This window comes from Harmonia axyridis, chromosome 7 (assembly GCF_914767665.1).
Source record: "Harmonia axyridis chromosome 7, icHarAxyr1.1, whole genome shotgun sequence".
NCBI classification, from domain to species: Eukaryota; Metazoa; Arthropoda; class Insecta; order Coleoptera; family Coccinellidae; genus Harmonia; species Harmonia axyridis.
In genome coordinates this window covers 11,836,776-11,849,087 of record NC_059507.1, presented here as the reverse complement: position 1 = coordinate 11,849,087, position 12,312 = coordinate 11,836,776, and the positions used below count along the sequence as shown (strand labels likewise).

Sequence of the window (12,312 nt, the reverse complement as noted above, 5' to 3'; positions counted from 1 at the left end):
TTCGGAAAAATTTATTTCCATCCTCAGGGCTCTACAAAATTTACGGAAAACATCATTTGCAACATTGATGAAGGTGTTTACAAAATTAAGGAAAGATGAGCATTACTAAAAGTTATTGACTAAAAAATATCACAGAAAGGATGGTCTGGTATAATTTAAAACATTTTTAGTTTAAAATAAGAGTAAAAATAAAAAGTAATATAACACATATAGGTACAAACAAAGTACTTACAAGCTAGACAAATGTATCTTCCCAAAATCATCTTATTAAAATCTAAATCAATTCTCCAATATTTTACGTGTAAAGAAATCATAATATGTATATCAAAAACCGGGGACAAACAATGCGACCGATGCATAGATAGTATGCCGACAGACGGAGGTGAAATCAAAGGAACAGCGGACTCGAAACAATTAGGGTAAAAAACGTATGTATGTGATAATAATAAAACAAAATAAAGATTTCTAGCCCCTATCGACTTCATTACTTCAGCGCATCACATACATACGTTTTTTACCCTAATTGTTTCGAGTCCGCTGTTCCTTTGATTTCACCTCCGTCTGTCGGCATACTATCTATGCATCGGTCGCATTGTTTGTCCCCGGTTTTTGATATACATATTATGATTTCTTTACACGTAAAATATTGGAGAATTGATTTAGATTTTAATAAGATGATTTTGGGAAGATACATTTGTCTAGCTTGTAAGTACTTTGTTTGTACCTATATGTGTTATATTACTTTTTATTTTTACTCTTATTTTAAACTAAAAATGTTTTAAATTATACCAGACCATCCTTTCTGTGATATTTTCTAGTCAATAACTTTTAGTAATGCTCATCTTTCCTTTATTTTGTAAACACCTTCATCAATGTTGCAAATGATGTTTTCCGTAAATTTTGTAGAGCCCTGAGGATGGAAATAAATTTTTCCGAAACGTCGGCGAACTAACAGAGTATCATTTTCCTGTTTCTCTGATCCTACACCACCAATCTATAGTGAAATTAAATTTTGGATCACCACTTCAGATCTTGTGAAATAAATTCATTTCGTTATCTCTACATACTAAACATTCACTTTATTCCAGTTGAGGTCGATGGTTATGGGCCATACAAACCAGTGCCACCCCCAAAACCACTCCCCCAGTTACCTTCAGGTTCTCAGCAATCAGGTTCATCCACTCCACCTCCCTACAGAATGCCCCCTTACCCCCTTTACAATGAAGCAACCATCCCAGGAGCAGCTGGTAACGATGGTCAATTGAGCACTCCTCATTCCAATTCACAGCAAGGACTTCAGACGCATTCCAGCAAATTTCCGGTGAGTCTTGAATCAATTAAATTTTATTTGTACATGCAGGGTGCGGCAGAGCCGACTGACGAGTTTCAAAGGGCTATTTAAAAAAAATGGTAGAAGTTAGAGAAAAATGGTTTTTTTCATTCGAAGAAGTAGGAACTATAGTTTTTTTGCTCTAGTTTTGAAAACGATATCATCAAGATGGCGGCCGTCAGCAGCGACACCCTGATGTAGTCGATTTTGTAAGTTTTCGAACGCTTTTTGGCATATCTAAAGCGGTATGGCCCGGATTTCTTCGGGTATTCGCTGCTTGAGTTTTGGCAGGGTGTGTGGACGATGTTTGAAGACCTTATCTTTAAGGTGACCCCAAAGAAAGGAGTCGCAGAAGCTCAAATTTGGTAAGCGCGCTGTCCAACCCACGTCACATCTCGGTGAAACCAGTCTTCTTAGGAAAATCTGTCTCTGAACAGCAAATGAAGTTCGAGCTGTGTGTGCTTGGCGCCATCCTGCTCATCGTGTTCATCCAATTCAGGCTGTAGGAAGGTTTCCAACATTGACACATAACGCTGGGAAGTTACTATGACGGTAACATTTTCATTCTCGAAAAAATAAGGGTCTGTCATTCCAAATTGAGACACACCACATCAAACTGTTGACGAGCCTAAGTTTTGATTGGGTTTGCAGAAGGAACTCGACAATCGGCTCTGCCGCAGCCTGTATAAAAAATTGGTAACCGATTAAAAGAGATATCCAAGAATAAACCCTCTGAACTACACAATATCTTTCGAAAAGCGAACTGATATGTTTTGAATTTTTGGGCTTCAGAGACAGTTCTTTTCTCAATCCTAAGCCTCACAGATATCTATAATATTGAATCTACAAGGAATCTCTTCAACTTATCTGCATCTTCTGAAGAATAACTATGGGTCAACAAAACAAACCATGAATTCCTATTCTGTTTCAGATTGAGAGAGAAGTGATCCTTTCTAGTACAGATAAAAATTCCAAAATACCAATTTTGCACGATTACAAGAAGAGAACGAAGGCTGTAGTAGCGCCAGACGTACCACCTAAACAAATGGCTGCCTGGACTCTTTCAAACGGTCAAACTTTATCTCCTGATCAGGTAAGGCTAGCTAAATATCAGATTTTGTATGAAATAATTTCTTGTTAGTTTTCACCGGAAAATGAAATTGTTTCTATTTGTAAAATATATCTACGCATTACAAGTTGCCAAATAGTAATTTACGTAACAAGTCCGGAAAATAAGGTTTTTTTGGACGAATAGACAAAATTCCAGGACGAGCGTAAGCGAGTCCTGGAAGTCTGTGAGTCCGAAAAAACCATTTTCGGGCGTGTTGCGTACAATATTTTTTCGGCAACCATGTAAAATAACACTATCGCTGCTGCTTTCCATATTTTATTGCGATTGCGATAAAAAAACATGCAAATTTTTGACAACTAATTTCATATGAACTGTCAGCCGTTATCTCGGGTGCTATGGATTCTATGATTCTTTTCCGGCCTAGTCCGGGAAGTACGTACTTTCCGGACTAGGCCGGGAAATGTTACTTTCTCAGAGAAAAAGCGTCCGGGAAGTAAGCACTTCCCGGACGGTTGCCGAAAAAAGTAATTTGCCAGTACAAGCAATCCTTTTTTTTTGGACATCTTTAACATAGATAAAAAGTACACTTTCTCACCTGAAGATTACTACATTGTTTTTCATTTCTTCACTAGATGTCAGTGCTAATTTTTCCATATATTCAATCGATTGAAATAATTTCATTTCTTTCAATTCCATTGGTCCGCTGTTCTTATTTAGTTTGACATTTTATCATCACATACTTAGAAATCGTCTTTAGCGACACCAACAACGTTCACAAAGTAGAGTCCTTGACAATTTAATTTTTTTGGACAAATATATCAGTAGGCGAGGGTGGGGAAGTGTTGACAACAGATATTCTACGCATGATATATTATTAAATACTCATTAAGGAAGTCGAGATCAAGTGAGGAAAATATAAATCATGGCAACGAATAAAAATTCCAACTTGAGATATTCATGATTGATATCACATCGTTGATTAAATGAATTTCTTTTTCATAAAAACTTCACAGGTAATGAGGTAAATTACAACAACTTCAACATTACTTATTAGTTCAGAAAATAGAAGATCTCATCGTGAATATTCATTCGAAAACTGGTTGATGCTATTGAAACCGTTAGTATGCGAATTTTTTCTGTGAGAGATGTAGATGAGTATTTGCTAGCTCTAGTGCCCATCTCTATAACACAAGCCGGATTTATACAACTTGGGATATTTCAAGTTTAATATTTCGAACCAAACCCTCTGAACAAAATTATTCATGGAAGTTTGACTGGCATCATTGTTTCTGATATATATTTCATCATTTCGAGATACTTTAAATTCTCAAATGAAAAAAGCAATTGCCTGCAGTTACCTTAAGTTCCTGTAGACGATACGTTTGGAATTACAAATTGAATTTGTGCCAAAAATGTTTGTAATTGATTACTTGATCTACAGACGTTGTTAGAATCTGAAATACGTCAAAAACGATAAACAAACCCTATCTGATAATACGTGGAATGAATGATTCTATGCAATACTCCAACGGTTATTCAAGTGTTTATCGTAATTTGTTTTCTTGTGCCATATTATTTTGTCTAACAACTTGAATGAGAGTTAGGTTGAATGCATAAGCAACCCTTTGAAAGAACAAATTCCCAGAATTCGAAGATTTCCTTTCTGAAACAATAAACAACACTACCAACATGTACAGGATGTTCCTAAATTGGATGTTCAAACGAAAATGACAAATTTCTCGGATGATTTAAAAAAAACACACGAAGTTTTTTTTTTAAATTTTTCTCGCTTTGCCTGGGCGTCTACCATCTCGACACAATGTTGTTATAATTTACAATTATTTCACAAAGATTTTGAGCTATGACTGTGCCGATTAAGTTCGTTAGTTTAGCCCATAGAGTAATAAACATAGATAGAGGGAGTATACGCAATCTCTACATGTCCTCAACTTGGTTAGATTACGTTGTCGATTTGTGATATATTTTCAAATCCACAATTTTACTATATCATTATTAATTTATAGTATATTGAATTAACTCTCTTTTTTATTTGAGTGATTCCCGATTAAATATGCAAGTTTGAATAATATTTGGAATCCGATATTTTTTACAATTGTCGAATTTATAATAAGTGGAATATTTATTATTTTCTGTATATACCTGCTGAAATCCAAGGTTTGGCAACTTTTGCTCTCCTAGTGTCATTGGTTGCTTCACGTCGTTTGGCGCGCTTGAAGTTTGTTTTATAAATTTCTAATATATTTAGGTATTTATTTCAATATATTTTGAGTTAATATGAAACGTTGATTCACTATGGGACATAAGAAGTGCGTTTTTTATGGAGAAACTCGCGAATTGAGTGAAATATCGTATCACTGATATGTTTTCATTTCCGCGCGCTTCATGTCAAATTTGATAGTTCATGTTGGGGACAAAATTTGCTTACTGAAAATGACATATGCTACCTCTATCTAAGTCTATTACTTTGAGGTTTAGCCAAATGAAACGTGAAATTTTTCATTTTTCTCTTCTTATTTGGCTAAACTAACGAACTCATTCGGCACAGTCATAGCTCAAAATTTTTTGAAACTTAAAGTAAATAATAACAACATTGTCGAGATGGTAGACGCAAACATTTTTGTGCATTCGAAATTTCTCCACCTTGTAGACAACAAATAAGGTCGTCGACACTAAACAGCACTGAAATTTCCCCGAACTTCCTGCCGAATCTAAGAAAATAATGAAAATACGTTCAGGAACGGGAAAATCACTGTGATCACATGCGCAAGGTAAATGCTAAGTATCCTACACAGAATGCATAATGAAGAAGTTAATGGAGGAGTACAATTAAAGAGCACTGTTTCATTCTTCAGGTATGACTTGAACTATACAATTGTTTGATTGCTACTTCACGGAAAACTTCGATTATAATCTTGGGTATAATTTATATTCTACTTGGATAGGAGCAAACACTGTTGCTTCTTCATGTTGGTTTCATGAGCGCACGCAGTATGTATTCGGCCTTTGTTACGGTAGTTGGTCTGTTAGAGGATTATATTTATTCAGAATAACATGGTCGAGTTTGCTTTGAACAGTAATGATACTGTAAGTTTTCCACATTTATATAACCTTATATACGAAGATTCTTGTTAATGTTGACAAGTTTTCCGTATTTATTTCACTTATTCTATGGTCGGCATTATTGTTGACAGATGAAAAGGACATTTCAATCGTATTTCTATAGATGAAACGAGTACCTAAGCATTAATTTTTGAAATTCATCTTTAGTAAAATGTAATCAATGTCCAAAACATCATTTTTCAAGAACGCCCTTCTACTTTGTACTTATGTACCTACTTGTAACTGTATAATATGCTACCCGGAACTATAAAAATTAGCATGTTTGAACAATATATGAGAAAAGCACTGAAGTGAAGTCAAGAACACATATATACCTAATCCAAATTGACGTGAAACTTGAAGGAGGTGTTAGTGTCACTCATTTGCTGTCGATTGAGCCATATTTATTGATAACCGAAAATCAACAGATTTCGAGATATTTGAGTTCTCGTGTTATTTTTAAATATTTCTCACCTTATTTGATTTTTTCTACGTTGGCCAAGATTGATTTAAATTTTCGATTATTTTCATTAGAAATGGATAATATGATAAGTAGGAAAAAGGCAAAACAATACTGTATTAGATGTTGAATAAGAATTATTATGATTTGAAAGAATAGTAAATTTCTAATATAAATTTGCCTGCAACTTTCGAATTCCACAATTTTTATATGACTAAATTATTTTGAAATAATTGGCAATTGCAGTTGTCCTTAGAATGCAAGCACTACTTTTGTTTCAGCAGATTTTGTTTTAATAGGGAAAAGTAGTGAATGAAGGGAAATAATGAATTGAATATTTTTTAATTGCAATCAAACTCAAAATTTCAGTACAAAATCAATTATGTTTGAAATGACTTCCAACATTCCATGAAAGTTTGCACCAGTTTTTGAATTATAATTCTACATCCAAATGCGATTTTAATCTCAATCGAATGTGTAGTTCTGAAATTAAAACAATATTTCGAACGGCCAAATATACGGAACCCTTAGACGGAATTTCTCTAGGAATTTGTTCATTAACGAACTCAACCGCGGCATTCGAGATCTGAATCTACCCTGAAAATTTCAAGTGCCTAGCTCTTATCGTTCAGCAGTTTATAGACGGACATCTCAGCATTGGATCAATATCTTTTGAGACCATTCCCTGCTCAAAATTAATAATTTTTCATTATATCCTTGATTCCCCGTTTTAATGTCGACTATTGTTTTATTTTTTTCTTGGTAGACAGAATAATATTAATATCGTACACTTTGTAACTATGAGGCCTCAGAACGTACTATTCCATACATTAATGCCTAGGTGTACCTAATATAATACTGAATGTGTTTGGACATGTACTGTACGTCTGTACAAGAATATCAATGAATTAAATTGAATATGTTCGAACATAAAGTAGCTATTTATGTAAAAGGTCTTCTTGCCTTCAGAAATTTTATAGTTTTTTATGAAAATAATAAAAATGTGAAAAAACCTATGGAATGAAATAAAAGTATAATAATAGACTTATTATCATTCGGGAAAATAACAACGTGATACCCCTTAGAAAATTTAAAATAATTAAAAGTTCCTTCGTGGGAATATTGTACCTTTTTATTGATTGATTCAATTACTTAGATCACGAAAATGCTTGCAGTTAGGCGATAAGTCCATTACTTGATAAATTATAGGTATAAATCAGAAATTAAAAAAAAAAAAATCGATAATTTTTTCGACGCTGCCACTTCTTCTGGACATGAGCTACACACTTGAAACCTCACTATGTTTTAGATCAAAACTCGATCTCTGAAAAACGTTTTCATTTAAGGGGTCTGTGAATAATATTTTGGGAGATATAACGATTTTTGGATAGAGATCCAATTTTTAATGTTTTTCCCAAATTTCGAGTTCAGATTTCCTCAAAACTGTGAGGTCTACGATAAATCGGTGAGAGGTGTCAAAATTGACGATCCCTAATAAGCCGAATGTCGAACTCAGCCGAAAATTTTTTCAATGAGATGAGTTGGTGAAAGAAAATAGAGTTATATATGAATAAATAAGAAGGCTTGAAAAAGGTCACTGCCCTAAACGTTGCCCATCAAATGACAGTTCTATCGTGAGCAATAAATATATTCAGTGATAACCCTGAAATCAAATTTTACCTTACAACTATATATCTTTTTAAATAAGATTTTTTTGAACATCAAAGTTTTTCGGAGCTCTCCTTCATTTTGCTTTAAATAAGTCAACTCGACGACAAGTAACAAAATTCATTTATATTTCAGACCCATCCAAATATGGCACAAACCTGCCACTCAGGTGATACCAACTCATTTTTTCGTCCAACTTACATACCCCCACAAGACTGTTACAATGCCCAAACTCCTCCATCTACAGGTGCCGTCCCTAGGCAAACTTGGCAAGGAGGAGATCCGACGAAACCAGCTCCAAGACCTTATGTACAATCAGAAGAATATGCTAACAATAACCAGTCGGTATCAGTACAAATAGAACCTAACAACAAAGATAACACTCAGAAAGACACTCCCAAATCCTCAAAAGGTATGACCAAGACATATTACACTATAAAAGATATGATTTCAAGTAAATTCAAAAGTAGTAAGGAACAAGAAGAGAAAAACGAAGAAGTAGGACTTAATAATGTGGCGGACGAACTGAGAAAAAGTCAGAGGAATTTGAATGAAGAACAGAACGAGGTAAAAAGAGCACAAGAACAAGGAAACATACAGAAATCGAGAATGGAGTCTATGCAACAACAACAACAATATAATCAGCATTTTCTTCAACAGCATCTCTTGGCGCAACAAGCCCAACATCAGTTCCAAGCTAACCAGCATATCAAACTTCAACAGCATTCGATTTATCAGCAACAGTTAGCTCAAGCCAGGTCGCAAGAAATGCTGGCTGGGAGAGCAGATGAACAAATTTACTACCAAACCGCTTATGGTGGAAGTTCTTCAAATCGAATTGTCAATAGGCCTCAAAACTTTGTACAGATGCAGCAACAGGTTAGTATTTTTCACAAGCTTATTCACCTCATGATGAATTTTACATTCTTGCTTCTAGGCTTTCAGTAAAGAAGGAATGAAAGATGATAGAAATTCTCAACTTTCTCCTGATAGGAGAAGCATTCAACAAATAGAGAGGGATCAACAAGTGAAAACCTTCGAAGCTAGAAGAGCTGCATCACAACCCCAGCTTCTATTGGATGAAATCAAAACCGACCTTACTGACAGCAGACCTCAACCCCAAGCAGCTGTATCTAGTCGTAGAGGTTCTTATGGTAATCTTGTAGATATGCAGGTATCTCCAAATGATGCTGGAAAAGAGAGTGATGATGGTGGTTTCCTAAAACGAAACAATTCTAGAGAGAGACAACTTGCAGACAAGAATCAAACAATGGAGAGTTCTACTATGGACTTGACGGGAAGCAGAGAGAAGGACAGCCTATCAGAGGTGCTTCAGGGTACTCCACGCAAGAAACTAGAAGGGGAAATAGGAAAAATCGAAGGGGTGTATAACGTTGGTCAAAGAACTAAACCTGATGATGACCAGAAGAATACCAAGAGGAATACCGCAAGTTCTGGGGCAAGTTCAGACTATGATAAAACAGGAGGTCAGTCTTCATCTAACGTTGATTCAGGAAGAGGAAGTGCAGCATATAGCAGTGGGAGAAGACAGACGGATATCAGCAGTGACATAGGAGAAATGACAAGAAATGCTTACAAAGACATATCATCAGGTAATGAGTACGTTAATCGATTGAGCCACCATCACTGACAATTCTTTTCTAGGTCATGATTCTGAATGGGTAGATGTTGTAGAAAATGAACTACGAAATATACTTGAACCGAAGCTTCATGAATTATCTCTACATGTCAATTCTAGTAATATCGCGAATTCAACTATCAGTGAGAGTATTTCTTCAATGACTCCTCCGTTGCCACCTTTATCACCAGGAGAACAGTCTTCTGCGACTCCAACACCAAGGAATTCAACAAGATTTAAACATAGCAGGTGAGAACAATTTCTTTGTTGTGACGAACAAGACTAAACTATTTCAATGTTCCTCTATATGATCTACTGAGCAGATTTACAACTTTAATGAGATTAATTTTATATAATGTCAATTATTTATATTTGATGGATACCAATGAATACACAGTGTTTTGTACTTATTGTGAATCGAGTAATTCAGGTGTCCTCAAATTTGATCTTTGCCTGATGGCTTCAATAATTTTGTCGTATAATTTGTATTGATAGAATATTTTCTTTCAGTCTGCCCTATGGAAGTAAACCTGATTACGAAGGCTATCAAATGAAATCCCATCATCGAGAATCAACAGGAAACTCAAGATGGAATGGAAACTCCTCACAGAAAAACAGATATATGAAGAAAATGGATCATAATGCTTTATTTAGAGGAAAACCAGGTGGGACACTAATTTTTCTTTATTTCTTTCATTTCTCATCAATTATTTCAATACCTATGTAATATTTGAATCTCTTATTACAGTTTTTGGCTTAGACAACACAGATATAACATCTACAACCACAAGGTCGCTCGATCTAGAATCAATGCTAGATGGCCAAAGTGATTCAGAAGAAGACAACATTAGTACCGCAGATGCTAGAACTATCAGGAAGCAACTTGAAGGTCTAGAGAGTATGTACTCTGAGGTTCTGAAATTATTAGGAGTTAAGAAGAATGTCGGAAGATACCAGCCTTCCGATCCAAGATTCAGCAAGAGGAGGTATGGCAGTATGTCATCCCTACCATCCAGTTCCGTGAGCAGCAGACCAATTAGGGATAAAAGGAAAGCACACGAGGACAGGAAGAAAGTTAGAGACCTTAGAGGCATCAACAAGCGTTTTCAGAGATTAGAATCACACGTGGTGACCTTAGCTAGATCTGTTGCTCATCTTTCTTCGGAGATGAGGACGCAGCATATCATGATCCAGGAAATGGAGAATATAAGAGGAGAAATCGCTGCCTTAAGAACTCAGACCAATATGTTGAATGTTAGATCGCAGTCTTCATCCAGGCCCACAAACAGTTCCAAAGAATTGCCGAATTTGGCCAATCCAACTAGAGTTAAAAAGCTTACTAAGTTTTTTGGAGATGAGCCGCCATTATTGAGAATGTTTTTGAGGAAATTGGGCTACGAAGTGAGTAGATACAAACAATAAATTCTTGTTCATGTTGGCTTAAAGAAATAGGTTTAGAGAATCAACTTTTTTTTTTTCAGAAATACGCTAATGTTTTCGAGAACGAGCGTGTTGGTATGGTAGAACTGCCTTACCTAAGCGAGGAAAGACTGCAGAAAATGGGAGTTCCTCTAGGTCCAAGGTTGAGGATAATGCAAGAAGCCCAAATCTCAGTTTGTAAAGATAACACTTTGTGCATAGTATGAGATTTTTGTAAATTATATATTGTATATATTTCGTGTAATTTTCTCAGATGATGATGGCGGCTCAATTGAAAGACTTCGGATGATAATAACATATTTAACAATTTTAAGATATAAGTTTTAATTGTAGTATAGTTAACAATATTTTTATTCCCGAATTTATTTATGATTTTTTTACTTATATTTCATAGATGAGTGAGTGTTATGCATAGTATCGTTCATGTATTGCCAATCATGCCAAAGAAATATCATTTGTATAACTGATAAGTTTGAACTCAACATTTCTGAAATAATTTCACCGATTCTTTTTTCTTCGTGAAAAAGAGATTGAGCTGTTAAGAACAATAAATTATATACCTAATTCAGGACGCAGTTTCATTTATTTCTATTCTATTGAATATACGATGCATTGGATACGTATACTATTGATTTTATCAATAGCCATCTCACTATATTGTATCTATGAGTAATATCTAAATTTCAGTTCGATCAGAAGATTATTTCTGTTTCAATCATTAAGAAAACAAAATTTCATACGGTAAGCCATTTGTTGTAGTTCATTTGGAAGCGAAAAGCTTCATATTTTTCACTTAAAATCCTTCACCTTCTTAGAATCTGGACAGGATGGTTCAGTGGGTAGGACACGCACTCCTAATACTGGTCAAATAAATTGAAAATGAATTTGAAAGCGAAAAGCTTCATATTTTTCACTTAGAATCCTTCACCTTCTTAGAATATGGACAGGATGGTTCAGTGGGTAGGACACGTACTCCTAATATAAGCCAAGTCTCGACCTGGTAAGAAATTTTCTGTTTAAGGGGGCCGGACAATCATTCGCTGTGGAACTGTGAATATTCGGTTTGGCCGTCGACGTGGATGCATGGCCGGGAAATCCCCATGATTTTCTGCGCTTGGGATTATCGTAATGAACCCATTTTTCGTCTCCAGTCACAATACGAGTCAGAAATCCTTTCCGTATTTACTTTGCAAGCTGCTGTTCAAAAGCAAAGAAACGCCGTTCAACATCTCTCGGCTTCAACTCGAACAGCACCCAATTTTCTTGTTTCTGAATTATTCCCATAACTTTCAGGCATTTTGAAATGGCTTGTTGCGTCTCTCCCAATGATCCTGCCAATTCTTGTTGCGTTTGACACGAGTCTTGATCAAGTAATGCCTCCAATTCTGCATCTTCGAAAACCTTCTCTCTCGTAATTAACCCATTTTTCATCTACAGTCACAATGCGATGCAGAAATCCCTTTCGTCCTTGCCTTACAAGCACCTGTTCACTAGCGAACAAATGTACCCAATTTTCTTGTTTCTGAATCATTCCCAAGACTTTCAGCGTTTCTGAATGTCTTGTTGCGTCAGTCCAAATGCCT

At 35.5% G+C, this 12,312-nt stretch overlaps 1 protein-coding gene across 7 annotated transcripts in view; it reads left to right on the top strand.

Annotated features, from left to right (window-relative positions):
* Nucleotides 1-11,297, top strand: part of LOC123684578 — a 33,618-nt gene extending 22,321 nt beyond the window's left edge. For 6 of the 7 annotated variants that reach the window (XM_045623880.1, XM_045623877.1, XM_045623878.1 and 3 more), the window contains 8 exons: nt 1,089-1,321; nt 2,262-2,423; nt 7,786-8,529; nt 8,588-9,263; nt 9,316-9,538; nt 9,800-9,954; nt 10,038-10,690; nt 10,771-11,297. In XM_045623880.1, coding sequence (XP_045479836.1) covers nt 1,089-1,321; nt 2,262-2,423; nt 7,786-8,529; nt 8,588-9,263; nt 9,316-9,538; nt 9,800-9,954; nt 10,038-10,690; nt 10,771-10,935 — 3,011 coding nt within the window. In that variant the 3' untranslated portion in view covers nt 10,936-11,297. Of the gene's footprint in view, nt 1-1,088; nt 1,322-2,261; nt 2,424-5,364; nt 5,508-7,785; nt 8,530-8,587; nt 9,264-9,315; nt 9,539-9,799; nt 9,955-10,037; nt 10,691-10,770 lie in introns of those variants that run through there. The other variant, XM_045623883.1, reaches the window with a different exon arrangement.
* The last annotated feature ends 1,015 nt before the right edge of the window (nt 11,298-12,312 follow it).